This window comes from Diadema antillarum, unplaced genomic scaffold (genome assembly GCF_040938485.1).
Source record: "Diadema antillarum isolate AM-2024a unplaced genomic scaffold, OU_Dant_1.0 seq00000389_RagTag, whole genome shotgun sequence".
Classification (NCBI taxonomy): Eukaryota; Metazoa; Echinodermata; class Echinoidea; order Diadematoida; family Diadematidae; genus Diadema; species Diadema antillarum.
The window spans coordinates 763,481-779,753 of NW_027271386.1; the positions used below are offsets into that span (position 1 = coordinate 763,481).

General features: G+C 37.3%; 1 protein-coding gene across 1 annotated transcript in view; it reads right to left on the reverse strand.

The window, feature by feature from the left end:
* Window positions 1-426: 426 nt before the first annotated feature.
* The window catches only part of LOC139731954 (uncharacterized), a 35,664-nt gene continuing 19,817 nt past the window's right edge, over window positions 427-16,273 (reverse strand). The window contains exons 6-13 of the mRNA XM_071642825.1: window positions 11,916-12,016; window positions 6,756-6,892; window positions 5,322-5,513; window positions 4,410-4,547; window positions 3,471-3,603; window positions 2,541-2,632; window positions 2,090-2,220; window positions 427-955 (exon numbers count right to left, since the gene is read on the reverse strand). Coding sequence (XP_071498926.1) covers window positions 805-955; window positions 2,090-2,220; window positions 2,541-2,632; window positions 3,471-3,603; window positions 4,410-4,547; window positions 5,322-5,513; window positions 6,756-6,892; window positions 11,916-12,016 — 1,075 coding nt within the window. The 3' untranslated portion in view covers window positions 427-804. The remainder of the gene's footprint in view (window positions 956-2,089; window positions 2,221-2,540; window positions 2,633-3,470; window positions 3,604-4,409; window positions 4,548-5,321; window positions 5,514-6,755; window positions 6,893-11,915; window positions 12,017-16,273) is intronic.

Here is a 16,273-nt window from a genome sequence, read left to right on the forward strand (position 1 = left end):
AAAATAACACTTGCCATATAGAGAGATTGTATACATCTATGATATACATCAAGACAGTAGCTCCATGGTCATCACATCAAGTTTGGAGCAATTATCCTCTCCAAACCTCACCAACCTTGAACAAATGCACGTCACATGATTCAGCATTTAATAATGAAGAAGAAAGATTTTCTTTCTTCACCTGCTGATTTCAATTCCAATATGAAATCATCTTCTAGCTGCTTTCATAATTAGTTTTTGGTGCCGTACGGTGCTCTTGTGCTCTCTGATATAAGTCACAAAATTCAACCTTTAAATATCTCAAATTGACAGTGATTTACAAAAATTCAAACATTCCTTCAAATAATCATGAATATATCTTGTTTCTACATAAAGAGTACACACACATACAATCTCACTCATGTGAGAAGCAGTTGCATAAAGTAAGTCATTTTCTTCAGTACAAAGTACTTTGAAGACGTACCAATAGTTGATACATGGATGCAATTCCACTGCCTGAGCACCATTCAGTTTTAACATCAATTTTCATTGATTGAAGATTCTAGCCATTCATAAATCCACAGTTGGCAGATTAACAATTGCAAGCTACAAAAAGTCTGCCATAAAATCCAGAAAAACTGGAAATCCTCATTAGAGACTCAAAGAATAGAGGATCTCAGTGAGATGCCATTCCATGCCAGGCTAAGGGTGATGCTTCAAGGACAACGTCACAGAAACTCGCTGAGCTACTGTAGTCCCACAAACTGGTGTAGGCGTCGGCAGCTTACGTCAGTATCGGGAGCAAAAAGCCTCAGTCCCACACACTCAGATTGCTGTAAGTCGCTGCTTCTGGCTTTCGCTGAGGTCTGGATGCCACAGATCTGATATGAGGATCAGTCTCAAGCTATCTGCCTCTTGCCAGACCTCATGCTCAAATGAATCATCGAAGATAAACAGCTTCCCTTCATCCCAAGATCTATAGCAAAATGGAATTTAAAAAAAAGCACGCAAGTTTTAATAAAGAGTAGACAAGTTCTTTTTAAATTGTTGACTTAATCATCTTCAACTTCATTGTATAGAAAGAGACAAAGTAGCACAAAAATCATCATTCATATCAACAACAACATTTAAAAAAAAAGAATATAAAACAAGAAACAGTACAATAAACAAGTGGTTTTTCTATTACTAAGCAATGTGATCAGATAGTTAGCAGATTGAGTTTTCTCCTGTTTTGTTCAACTTTGACCTTGGGGTTACGGGACTGGTATTATTTCTTAATTTTGGCTTCCTGGCCAAAATAGGTGATAATCAAAAAAAAAAAAATAGTAATGATACAATCACGGGCATTGCAAAGATCCAAACAATATATGTCAAAATCTGAGAAAAGATGAATGTAGTATCAACATTATAAACCTATCAAGCTACAAAAAGTTTGCCATAAAACATTATAAACTTAACAAGCTACCGCAATCCGGCAAAAACACACATGGCCTGGATTGGTCAACTATACCTTCGTTTTAAAGTCGCCTCTTCAGTGTTTATGATAATTGTGGTCACAAATTCAGGTTTTGAGATTGCAGATTAATTGTCAGATGAATTTAGAGATAAATGACATACAATGTACAACCCAAGATGGACAACAGACAGACAAGCCAACTCTCAGACACAATCATGCGCGTCATACAACCAATACCAACTGTGTGGTGCAGAAACATATGCCGTCTGTCTTATCACATGTATTTGTTTATCACATGAATTTGTAATAAACAAGGCCAGTATCTCTAAATAATCAATCAAAAGAGAGTCACAGTCATTTTCACAAACTTCATTTTAGTTAATAATAGATTAGTATACAGGGTTGATTTTGACAGAGAAGTAGAAGCGTGTTCTACTTTACATCTGCTACTGTAAAAGTGGAAATTTTCAAAAATTTTGGGCAACATGAAACTAGCATTAAAATGAAAAGCGTGTGAATATTCTACTTGTTACATGATATTTATATTTTGATTGTGCGGAGTTGAAAACATGTAAAATTCATCTTACTCAGCCGAGCAGAATAAAAAAAAAAATTATTACAGTATTATGTACAAAAAAAGAAGGACTGTTTCACCTGGTCGCGTTGCCAACTCGTAACCTGACGGGCTGTGGGACCACCAACCCCAGGTGACTCCTAAGACGACAATTGGTTGGGCCACAGTGGGGCCAGACGTGTGTACCAGGGTGCATCACAGAAAACTTCACCTGCAATGATCAATAGAGGACCAAGAGTAGACTCTCATTACAGGTGTTTCATGAAAAACTTTGGTCTGATAGCGAAGGGTCAACTAGGAGGAAAGGAAATATTCAAAAAATATTCCCAAAAAAGAATTAAAAATACATATACACAGAAAATACATTTTGTATGATAGTTCTCTTTAGAAAAAAAAGGAAAAATATATTGGAATTCTTTAGAAAACACACCCCAAAATGCAATAAACGTATATTTTTGGCAAATAGTTTTGGAACGAACATACGTATAAAATGTGCCAAAGAAAAATATTTTTCAAACTGCATCCACTTACCTGCCCTCTCCTGCAGCCACTGGCCTGTGGGATCTCATCGATGATACGACATGTGACTGGTGCCCTCTTGCAGTTAGCCTGATTTTTGGCACCTTGGTGCATAATGAGAAGGGGATAAAGAGAGATAAAAAGGTATTTTGGGACTGAAGGGGAATACACTGATAATCAGAGTTACACTAAGACACTAATATTGTATACGTTCCTAGTGTTTCGAGAGACAACATATTTTTGGTGAAATTTAATAAGTCTATTAGTAAAATATTGCCTCAAATACACAATCGCAATGTACGTCATTTCCTAAGTGGTATAGTGATTGCTAATTTGCTGTCTTGAAATAGGATATCACTTATTGTGAAGATGATGACATGTTGACCAATTCTCTGACGATAGGGGAACAAATTAATCTTTTATTTCGCGATGAAAATCGGAGTAAGGTGTACCTTACTGCGATTTCCTTCATGAGACAAAAGATTAATTTGTTCCCTCATCGTCCCAGGATATCACTAATTTTCATTCTGTCGTTGAAGTGTTCGTATGTAAAATTTAGCCACTCATAAATTTGTCTCACATGTCCAAATTTGTGAAATAACATGCTCATGAAATAATTATATGAAGAACTTGATAGCAATTTAAGTGCCATTTTAAAACATTTTAGAGCAAGTTAACCATCAAATACAGCACACTGAAACCTTTCCCCAGTGACACTTCACTTGTTACATGACAAGAAATATTTTCAAAGTTATTAAAAATATTTAACATTTTCATATCATCTCTTCTGTGTTTTAGCAACTTTAATTGCAAACATCTCAAATTACCAAGAATGGAGTTACATCATTCTGCGATCAAACTCTCCACTAACACACACAGTAGTATGGGAAATCATTAATGTCAAACTGTTGTATATATGCTCCTTGATGGAGATGGTTGTACCTCTAGCGTAGAGAGTGAACTGCTTCCAGTCTCCCGTCTCTCTCAGCTTCTCCTCCTCGTTCTCAAAGTAACCCTGGTCGCTTAGCAACGCCAGGGCCTCATCCCGGATGGCTTCCCAGTTGCTCTCCAGTTTCTATGGCAACATATTTGACATCACACGGTTATGGAGAGAGAGAGAAGAAAGGGAGGGAATGTAGACAAAAAAGGAATTTAGATCAGGCTAAGGTGTTCTCTTTGGGTACATTTGCATTATCTCAATGGTTAGTAATCAACACAAAAATCCCCAGTTTAGTGGGATCGATACGAAAACTAGGATGCCCCATGATCTTGCCACTCCTCCAGCTGAAGAAATGATACAACCAATCACAGGCGCTCCTAAGTTAGGACATGATAGAGTCAAAATTTTCATTAAAATCATTTATTTTCCAATACTTTCTGCTAATTATTCACCTTCCTAGACTATGAAACCAGTAAATAAGGTGTATGAATATGAATACATTGTACAGAATTAGTTTTAACTTTGTGGAGTGAGCTTTCGATAAGGCAGAATTATCTTTAGGATGGCATGTGCACGCTTTTACATTGAAAGGTATATAGTATACTACATAGGGGTAGACATTAAAACAGTAGTAATAGTAGCAGCAGCAGCAGCAGCAGCAGTAGTAATGTATAAAGTACAGTCAAAGCTGTCTATTATCATGGCCACCCAAGGGAGATGAAAAAAAGCGGCCATTATAGACAGGGTCTTTTCTATGGGGGAATCCAGTGTAGTGGTCGTATACGGCAGGTGGCCACTATAGACGGGTGGTCGCTATGACAGGTTTGACTGTAGTAGATGTAGTAATAGAATATACCTTTGCTGCCTTACTGTTGTAGTAGTAGTAGCAGCAGTGGTAGTAATAGAAGTAGTAAATATACATTGTAGTAGTAAGAATATACCTTTGCTGCCTTTGAAAAGCCAGCATCTTTTGGAGTCCAGAATGGCTTGGCTCGCAGAGTGTCCACATTGTAGAGTGACCTCTGGTACCGTGACCTGAAATGACCTCTTCTCACTCCCTCGTCATACACCTTGTAGGCCTTTATAAAGAAACATAACAACAACAAGGTCATCATCTTGTCATCTCTTATAGAGAATGTAGGATATCATATAGTTAGTTTAAGTAAATTTTTTGTTTTAGCTACACTGCTGGATTTTTTTTTTCAGTCTACATTATAGGCAGCTACCACAACGTGACATTCTCATTTTTTGTGGAGGTTTAGTCCAAATGATCTTGATTTTTTAGCCAAAGGTATGTGGCCATCCGAAGCACCCCACCCCATTCCTGGAATACACCATGATTACTCATGGCAAATGAGGCCATAAATTGCATTGTAAAAACTTAAGTTCATGAGAATTATGATATTCTAGGTTGAACTTATTTGACTCTGATAGAAATACACTGGGTGATCTTGCAGGGCTTCGTAAAATTGAGATAGAGGCAAATATAGCACAGTGGCAGATCTTTGGAGTGGATCTAGGCAGTTTAACCCCACCCCACTTTTTTTTTCTTTGTCGTTTTCTAGGGTTCTAAAAAGAACATGCAGACCCTTTTTTTTCCCTTTGCTTGTCAGCCGATATTGGGAGAGAAATGGCAGCAAAAAATGTGAAGAACTTTTTTTCATTTTGTTTTGATATATTTTGTGTGTGTTTGTATTTTTTATCTTTTTGCTTGTCATGATCTATCATCATTGGATCAAACCCACCCTACCTCCTTCAGCAAAGCTAGATCTGCTCCTGAATATACAGTTGTATGTCCACTATCAACACATTTTGGTATCAGTCACTTTAATACTACTTGGGAGTAGGCCTACCTCATCCGGCTGACCAATCCTCAGGTGGGAGTCGCCAAGGTGGAAGTAAAACTTGCCCTCGTTGGTTCCCTTGTCCCCGGTATCCAGCCCCGCCCGGAGGAGGGGGATGGCCTCGTGGTACTGCTCCTCCGCCTTGATGATGAAGCCCAGGTGGACCAGGGCGAAGCCATCCTGCGGGTTGTGCTCCAGCAACTTGGAGGAACACAGGTAAAAGTTTGTCACGGTCATTACGGCTAACATGGTCATCATCGTCGCAAACATGATTATCTCCTTCTCATTCTCATCACTCATTCACAATCCAACCATCATCGCAATCAACACCATCTTCAGGAACACCTAACTCCCCATCATGTATTAGAATTACTGACATCAATCTCATCATCTGCAATGTCACCACAGGGGAGGATCCAGGAATTCCGCAAAGGGGAGGCGCCTTTACAAAATTAAAGGGGGGGGGGTGCATGAGCCCCCCCCCCCCATTTTTCTTTTTATTTCTTTTTGTTTTAACCAACAACAAAAAAAATGAAGAGGGGGCGTGCGCCAAGTAATGAAGAGGGGACGCGTGCCCGGTGCATTTCACAGTCAAGCAATAACTGAATTTTGATACAGGCAACTCCTCCCATAACAAAGTCCTCACGACAGGCAGCTTCCCTATATTGAAATTTTGTATTAACCGAAGGGAATTTTGCACCATCACTTTAACGATAATTATTTGGGGACCTGAATTTATACTTCGTTATAAAAAAAAATTTGTTGAACCAGTGCTCTTTCTAATGGAAGCACCCTGTTTATCCAACATCGAAGTAACAGGATAGCTATTTGTTGATGACATTATTTCTTTGTGGGATCTTTTCTGCATATACAAATATCATCCCACTATCACTGTTTTGTGAAAACAAAACTTTTCTCCACAAATGTCTCATGTTCAGTCTCAAAACAATGCAACTTTCACTGCATAATTTGTTCAATTGCAAGCTGGTAGTTTTTTATGGGTCAAATAGAATACTGACTGGGGTTCCTCTCCATGCTAAATATTGTCTCATGACCCTAGGTGGAAGTGTGGAGGGTTAGGAAGATAGGGTAGTGGTCAATCCAGGCAGGGGCGCACCAGGGGGGCATTTCATGAAGCATTTTGTCTGACAACTTTGTCAGACAAATTTGCTCTCAGCCAATAAGATGCAAAGATTTCAGTAGCTTTTAACAGTTTGTCAGACAAAATGTTTAACAAAATGCTTCATGAAATGCCCCCCAGGCGTGTGAACCCCCCCCCCCCCCCCATCCTTTATGTTTTTGTTAAAATAAAAGAAATACAAAGAAAAAAAATGGAGGGGAGTGTGCATTCCCACCTTTAATTTTGAAAAGGCATCCCCCCCCCCCTTTATGGAATTCCTGGATCCGCCCCTTTGGGGTCACAATCTCAGCTGGTCTTCTCACCTGCTCAAAGAATGGCTTGGCTTTGAGGTTCTGTCCAGCGATGAGGTATTGGACCCCAAGGCTTCTCTTGGCCTGGTAGTCGTCTGGAAAATCCCGGACCAGTTCCTCGTAGACCGAAACAGACTTGCGAGACTTGCCTGTTTTGGGAGAAAAACAAGAATAAACCAATTCATAATGACTGATAAGAGTATGGATGCAGACATTAAAAAAAAAAATAGAACAGTAACTGTTGACACAAACACAGTATTGGCACTTACTTTGTATTCCAGTATTTGAGTCCAGCACACAATAAGGGTGAAATAAGTCCAATCTCTTGACTTTGTTAAGAATCAGTTTACATCTAAGTTCTGTAATGATATTGATGACATCATATCTACAGATGTGTTCCTTTCTATATGCCATGCTTTGTCCCTCTTGTGTTTTTTCAAGGGGGGGGGGGGGCACACAATTTCTACAGGAGCGTAGTCTGTGTCCTAAGCTTAGCATGCTTAGGTGCTCAGTGGCGAGAATCCACACAAAGAAACTTGGACAGTCTGGGCTTGGGTGATTTTGATATTTTGATTTTTGTTTGCTTGTATGTTTGTTTTTATGTTTGGATGTTTAGGAATACAAAAAATTGAAGGATCAGCTCTTCTAGTCTTACTTATATTTACTGCCAAACACTGAGAGTTTTAATCTTCTTGTCAAACCATGAGACACTAAATTAAATATAAAAATAAAATGAATGAAGTTTACTCACACAAAAACAGCACTCCCCACTAAGTTGTCCATTAGAATACATAAAATCCTGGTATACATATTGTGGTCATCATATGTATGCTCTATTATGTCTAGGCTTTGTTTCAGGTATTTCTACTGATCTTACTACCACAGTTTTGTCCAATTTGTGTACAAATAAGATTTCTCTGCTTAAAAAAGAAAAAAGAAAAAAGATGTAGTCACAATTTCTCCTGGAAAGCCTACTGACTTACACACAGCAAGCAGGAATCCCCGTACATTTCTCCCTATGCTACGAGTCATACATTGTATATGACGGTCAATAGAATCATACTGACCACTAACCAGTGGCCAGTTTGGCTGTATTTATGCAGTGTGAGGTCATCACACCTAAGGCTAGGTCATCGTGCAATGATATGGTGCTCTTGTCCAGCAGAGACTGACCACTGGGCTGACCACATCATACATAAGAATCGGTCAATAAGCAATTCCACTGCTTCTCTGGCCAGGATGACCAAATCCCAGGTCAGCTCAGCAAGGGGGGGGGGGGGGGGGATAGTGGGCTGACCTGGTCAAGCTCAAAGATAGTTGGAGGGGAGGGGAAAAAGAGAGAGATCTTGTACCTCCATTGTTGGAAAACACACACACACACACACACACACACATACACACACACACAATGCCCTGGGGATTTGTAATGGAGGGGTGGAATAGTGGGTTGACCTGGTCAAGCTCAAAGATAGTTGAGGGGAGGGGAAAAAAGAGATTTTGTACCTCCATTGTGGGGAGAAAAAAAAAACACATGCCCTGGGGATTTTTACTCAGTAGTAAAAGTTTGCTTACATGTCCACCTGGTTTTCTCATCAGCAGTTGTCCACTGGACCACAAAGTAAAGGTTTCCGCTACTTGCACTGCTTTTCACGACTTCAACAGTACCTGCACGTACCCAGTGAACTTGAGCGGCAATCAAGATTTCAAGGCAGTGGCTAATAATTGAGAGCTATTGGGGGGGGGGTAAATTTTGTATCAACAATTTAGAGTGAGCAATGGGCTTTGTCATCTCTTCTGTGCACAGTTTGTAATCACACCCATTGGAAAAGAACTATGCTAAAAAAATCATGCGAAATCAAACTCCAATTAGTATACTACTCAAAAAGTTCATTGACCAGCCTTGAAGTCTATTGCCTGACCTGGAGTCTCACAGCCATATATTTGAGTTAGAGATAACAATAGTACAGTGATACTCGGAGAGATCATTTGCATACAAATTAAAAAGATGCTCATATGAGCTGTGATTAGGAGGAATTACACACAAATGGCAACTCTTAAAAAATAGAAATCTAACCAAGGGATGTTATCCATGTGCCAGGACTATCCATGATAAGACATCTATACGTATGTATATACTACGTGTACAAATATGTATGCCATGTATATATCTGCAGTGTATGTATGTATGTTTGTATGCATGTTTGTATGTGTGTCATCCAGTGTGTATGTTGGTATTTTGCATTTTGTGTTTGTTAGTATGTGAGCATACATCATGTATAAATTTGTGTATATAATTGTGTGTGCATGTTTAGAAAGTCATGTAGAAATGTGCATTTTTGTATGTGTAAGATAGTGATTGTGTGTGTATATATATATGATATGCATTCAACTGTCTGTTGTATGCTTCTTATATCAAAAGGCATGACGACATGATTTCTCTTGTAATTTCCAGATACAAAGAGAATGTTTTCTTTTTGTCTCTGCCTAAGAATCACAAAGCATCCTCAGTGAAGCTTGATCTCGGCCCCATTGCCTAAAACTGTGGCAACTTTACAATTACAGGACAAGTTTGCCTTCATAGACATGTGGATTGAGTGAATGCAGCAATATTACTAGAACACATCAGTGAGAATTTGAGGAAAATTGGACAACCCAGTCAAAAGTTATACATTCTTGAAGTTTCTGCTCAGTCACTGCTATACGAGAAGACTACTACAGCATTCACTTCTTCCACATACTGTAAAACATGATATATTCGCGGCACGAAATTTTCGCGAATTGGAGCCGACGGCCTTTTTCGTGGCAAGAAATTTTCGCGAATTGCCACTTGCATTTAATGCATATAATGTAGACGAAAAATTTCGCGTGCATTTTAATTTCGCGAATCTTGGCGCTCGCGAAATTCGCGAAATCAAAATGCACACGAAGATTCCTCGTTTTACAGTAAACATGAAGGTGAACTTGTCCTTTAATGGTGACTCTGCAATGAGTGGTATCCAATAGCGATTTCTTGGCTTTGATTGGTTAGGGGAATAGTGTTGCTATAATGGTAGTTACCACTGAATCCAGAGTTACCATCAGTTATAAAGCTGCTATGGTTTAATGCAACAGGGTCCACAGAGATATGGGGCTGCTTTATCAAAAGATATAATTGATTTTAGATTTCCTTAACACACAGGCTGCCATAGACTTATGACAGAAATCAACTTTATAATCACTTATATGATTATTTATAATCAATTTCAACTCTTCATAAAACAGGGCCCTGATGTTGACAGTCTTTCCTTTCATCCTTCCAGGTGCAAAGTTTTTATCATGCAGCTAAAATTATTGTTATATTATACTGTCATTTAATCATGGGTGCCACTCATTGTCAATATGTATCACTTTATCATTCTGCTTGCACAACTGGGTGTCAATAGCACCATATGTTTTGACTACACACTGTTCCCACCCTGATACATGTGTCTCGCATGATGTGTACATCAAAGTGTGTGATCAAATCAATATGAGGTTCAGACTCAAGGTAAACAGCATGTTTGGAAACAAATTTCATAAAACAAGTTGATTTTCATTTCAAAGTCTGAGAGTAACCTTCTGTCTTGTTTCTCCCTACACATTTCTCAAATCAAGTCTGGCCAATTGTGAGATAAGTGAAGTTCTTTTTTTTTTTCAGATCAATGTTCATTTAACTTTTAAATGTTCATTTTCCAGTCTGATCAGTTTCATTGCTGGAACATGATGGAGAAGATGTAATAATATATTTGTGCAGTGTAAGTATGTCATGAATTAAGATATGATATGATACAAAAATCAACATTTACAAAGCACTGCAAACTGTTCCGTAGTGCTTATATTGTTACAACCTAATTCCTTGGCAAATCATAGAATTCAAGATGCAGCTGATGCATGAAATTAAATTTGCTGTTAGTTTTCCTAAGGAGACAGTCTCGAGTCTAAATAACTCAAGACTGTGCACATAGTTTTTAATACCATTCAAACATATTTGTGGTTTGAAATAACTCATTCTTGCTTAAGAAATTGCTTACTCATAGCCAATGTTAAGAGATTCAGTCAGTATCAGTGTCGGCTTTAATAGCTCTATATACCTATGGCGCGACAGACAGTTGGTATAACAGAGTGAGAGTCTGAAATGCAACTGAATCAAATCAAACATGTGCACAGAACATTTGTTTTAGACGGAAGTTTCCTTCACATATCAAACAGTGTTGGAACAGGTGAGGTGATCATTCGATATCGTGCACATGCTGTTGCTGATTAAACAGTGCTGAAATGCTACACTTTCCTCGCTTCACTTGTGAAGTTCATAACCAGAGACAACCCCCCCACCCCACCCCCCCCCCCCCCCACACACACACACAAACACATGCCCAAAATCTCTTTCACAGTTAAAGAGATGGTACAGTTTCGGTAGAGATGGGACTTTAGGTTTCCAATATTTTTCAATGACGATTTTTTTTAGACAATGTAAAACCTCTTATGAAATATAAAAGAGCACAAAAATCTAAGAAGAATTCAAAGTTTATTTGATGAAAATTGGTTTTAGAATGGCTCAGCTATCCAAAACAAAGCAATCCTAATAAAAGGTGGGAAATACATATGCATCCATATGTACAGTTTTTATTTTCTTTGAATTTTCATATTAATAGATAAAGTTGCTAAAAATATATATATCCCTTCTGATATATCACATAATTTACCCTCAAGATACTTTTTTTTTTTTTGCAGTAGTATTTTAAGTCAGCACAATCTACAATGTGTTTCCAATTTAAGGATTATTTCTCAAAGCAAAAATTTATGGAGGATTTAAAAAAAAAAATCTCCTTAAAAATAAAGAATGATTTCCGATCACAATAAGTCTCAAATTAAAGGAGTAGCTGTCATTCATCTTTATATGCAATGCTAACAATTACATTATGGTAAAAAGATGCAAAACAAAATGATAGATATTTGTTTTTTGACACTTGACAGGTTTGAACATGGGTCCAACGATTGATCTCAAAACCAACACCCACTCCCAGTCTTTATTGTTTGTGAGAAAGAGATATCCCTTGTACACTGGTGAATAAAAGAAAATGCAATAACGAAAACGAGTATGACAGAGTGAGTAATGCACTACCAAACTAACAATCTACACGTCAGCTGTCTTACCCAAGAAGGAAAGCCTGTCCGCCAGTCTGTCGAGGGCGCCCTTGCGCAAGTGAGGCGGGCACTTCGGGGCGTCTGCTGCGTCACGGTAGGCTGCGATGGATCTGCGGTTATAGGCACACAGACAAAACAAGACAGATGTGTGGACATTTTGCGTCGTTATCACTCCACTGTAACTATTACTCATCCGTCTGGGAATTTGATGACATCTTCCAGCAGCCAGCTTTGCATTCCAAACAGGGTGTAGATTCAATTAGCAAAGAGTATGTCTACTAATTTGTGATAAGGATGTAGACAGCTGCTTGGAGTATTTCCACAAGACAAATGTAACTTGTATTTACATGAGCTCATCATTTCTACGGTATGTTTGAATATGTTCCCCACTCTGGTAAGTGTGTAGGCATTAAGATACATGCTGGTTAGTGTTTTAATGTTATCTGTCCAGGAGCAATACTTTTAATCATCTTTTCTCCTGGGGCAATTCAAACTGATACTACTTCTACTTCTAGATCTACTGTAATGACATGCAATATTCGTGCTGCTGCTTTTGTGTTAGCAAAACTTTATTTCAAACACTCGTCCATAAAAAGGTTATTTTCATGTCTACTACTAGTATTACTACTACTAAGTACTACTACTACTACTACTACTACTACTACTACTACTACTACTACTACTACTACTACTACCAGTACCACTACTGCTACTGCTACTACTACTGCATCACAGTACTACTACAATTGTATGGCAGCACTACTCAAACACAACACAAATCTGACTCACTCTTAGAGTAAAAACTAACAATATAAAATCATTTTGTAACATCTTGCATCACAGCAAATACTTTTGAATGTATGTGCGTGCGTGTACAAAAAAACATATTTATTTTTAAATTCCATCCTAAATCTATCAGACAGTATGTAAATCTCAATCATGGACTCTACAGAAACACATCTGAATCATCAATCAATCAATCAATTCATTCATCCATCCATCCATCAATCAATCACAATCAGTCAGTTGATCAGTCAGTAAATCAATCAACCAATCAATCAATCAATCAATCAATCAATCAATCAATCAATCAATCAATCAATCAATCAATCAATCAATCAATCAATCATTCATTCATTCATTCATTCATTCAATCAATTAATCAAGTAAACATTCAATCAGCCAATCATGCAAATTTTGGGTCAACTATCAGTTGACTATTCAATCACTAAATCTATCACACAGCTGGTAATAAGCAACTCTAACACACTTGCATGAATATTTATGGATGTAATGACAAATGAACTGTTAGTCAGTGAATTGAAGAATATGCACATGGTGAAAATTGAAGGAACAAGCAATTTAAGCAGATGAAACAAACTCATGCATGATTTCAAGGTCAAATGTTGGCGCAGTGCCATTGGATATTCCATTACCCTACTTTCTGTGCTCAGATAATTGATCAAACTTCCTCTTACAAACATTATATCTCTCATCACTGGAATAAATATAAAGTGTATTCTCTAAAAATAATGAGACATTTGATTATTTTCAGGGTCACAGCAATTTCGAAGTGCTTAAAGTGAGAATTTCACTAAAAGCTATTTTACTGCAGCTTGCTGTTGTTCCCAGCAAGACAATTTTTCTCAAATAGTTTCAAGGTCACCCTGACTGCTGTGCCACTGAGTCCAAAACTTGAACACTATATATATGTAGTCGTAATTGAGCCTTGGTCTATTTTGTTACAAAATGCATTCTGTACTGATGCATTCATTATTCAGTAGTTAGTGTGAATAAGATTATCAGAGTTGAATATCATGGAATTGATGTGTGTACATGTACAGTTATGAAATTATGTTTGTCTGTGTTTGCAATTCTGCAATAAATAGGAACACTACTTTATTCTTCAACAGTGATATTATATGACAGTGAGTATGCATATCAATGTTATTTATTTCAATTAATTCTATGCTTGATATCATATACAAATAATTTTTTGAGGATAAGTGCTGAGTCTGAAACTAAGTTTTGATGAAAAATATGGCTCTTTGTGGGTGAAAATTAGCTGTAACTTGTACTGAATGAGTGACCATGCTATAATTCTAAGTTGCTGTACAGTAAAGGAGAGGCACCAGATAAAGATTTCTGACATACAATGCAATATGTGGGTCTGTTATTATAGTTTTGAGTACCAGTATGTGCTCCTAAATAATCAACATTACACAGGTAGAGCCAATCCATCCACCTCAAAATTAGCCTCTTACTTCTCACACCACAGACCCCTCAATGTCCAACTTACTGGAAATCGCTTAAGAGCAAAATACTCGTGGTAGGGTCACAAAGCTTCTTTATGAATTTAAAAACTGCTTATTTTCCATTTCTGCATGATCCTTGAGCATTCTCTTTTTAAAGCATAGCCTACCTTGGCATTTTGAACTGCTAGAAAAATATCTTTGACAAACATCTTAATATCACTACCAGAAACATTCATGCTCTAACATCCATCACCGAACAGAGAACGTGACAGAAGAAGGCAGACTAACATTATCATACAATCACAAACAAGCTTTATTAAACATACATCCACTGGTGAATGAGAAAAAAATATATTCACCTGGGTAATAAAAAGATTGAGATCTTTTGACAGAATCACATCATTTTTTTTTTCAATAGTTCAGCAGTTTTTAGAGATGCATTCTCTTGGAAATTTAAAACAGAAAAACAAAAGGCGGCAGAGAATGCTATTTGTGGTTTACAAGAATCTGTTACCTCAAAAAGCCACATTAAAGGGATGGTATACTTTTGGTTCAGATGGGCATTCAGATTTGAATTATTTGCGAGATAATTAGAAACCATGGATGAAATATTAAAGAGAATACAATTTTAAGAAGTATTCAAAGTTTATTTGACAAAAATTTGGTTTTGATATCCATATTGTAAAGTAAAGAAAAACAGAGTGGTCCTAATAAAAGGTGGGTCACACCTTTCATTAGGACCTCTATGTTTCTGGAAAGCTCAGCCATTTCTAAACCAATTTTAATCAAATAAACTTTGAATTCCTCTTAGAATTGTAGGCTCTTTCAGATTTCATAAGAGGTTTCTCATTTTCTCACAAAAAAGTTGGAAACCTGAAGCTCCATCTCAACCAAAACTATACCATCCCTTTAATACTGCATTAAAACATTTTTGAACCACCATCTGATTATTTCACAAGTCATCTCTACAGATGTTACACAGACTTACCCTGGTTACAGTAATCATGTTAAAATGTAACATTATCAACCTATTTTACATCCCAGCAACACAAGATGTTGACATGTAATACCTCACACTTTCTAGACAGACTTTATCAATACACTTTTAACATCAGCCAATCAAATTGAATTAAAACACAAAAAAAGAGTCCCTACTTCCAATTTCCCACATATTTCACATGGAGCAATGGTGTACCAAGCCACCCCACTGCAAAGGTGCATATCTTTATGCATCACAATGTTCATAACGACATCAGTCTACAATTTCCTATGACAACCTACCAAACTAACTCACCTACACAGTTCACTAAATTCAAGACTAATTCGAAGTCAAACTTACATATATACAGTACACAAAACACTATCTTTTTTTTTTTCTTTTCAAGAAGACATTTTACCAAAAATATGGCAAAGAAGTTATAAGAGGTCACACACTTAGTTGTTAAGATTTGTTCATAGACTGAATGGCACTGTAATATCAAAATGGCATTTAACACAACTCATTCTATAAAATGATATCCTATCACTTCACATGGAAGACATTTCATAGTTGAAGTAGGGTTAATAGCTTAATATTCCCACCGAAAGTAGTTTCTTGTTTTGTTTTGTTTTGTTTTTTTTTTTCTTTTTTTTTCTTACATAACACAATGTCAAAGCTCTTACAGTCAGTCCTGGCCACTCACAACTAGTTGATATAATGCTGTCTAGAATTACAAAATATTACTAGTGCAGTTACAACACACTGTAATGAACAATGTTTTGCCAGCTTAAGTGGTTCAGAAAAATGAGAGTTACAAACTTAGAAATTAAAGACCACAAAGCCCCCCCCCCAAAAAAAAAAAAAAAAAAAATTATCTGGCATCATGTTGTCCCACATATTCAAATCTGTGTTAGTAGCTTCTCTGCTACTCTTCAGGGTCTTAACAATGTTTTCTACATTACCGGTACTAAAAATTCATGGTCGGTCTGACAATGTGGGGACTATATAGATCATTTGCATGATCAATCGTTGCAAACATATATCAGGCAATAATCTCTCTCTCTTGAAAGAAAAAAAAGAAAGAATTTCTTCTAGCCAAAGCTATGTGACGTTTTAAATATCTTGTCCACTCC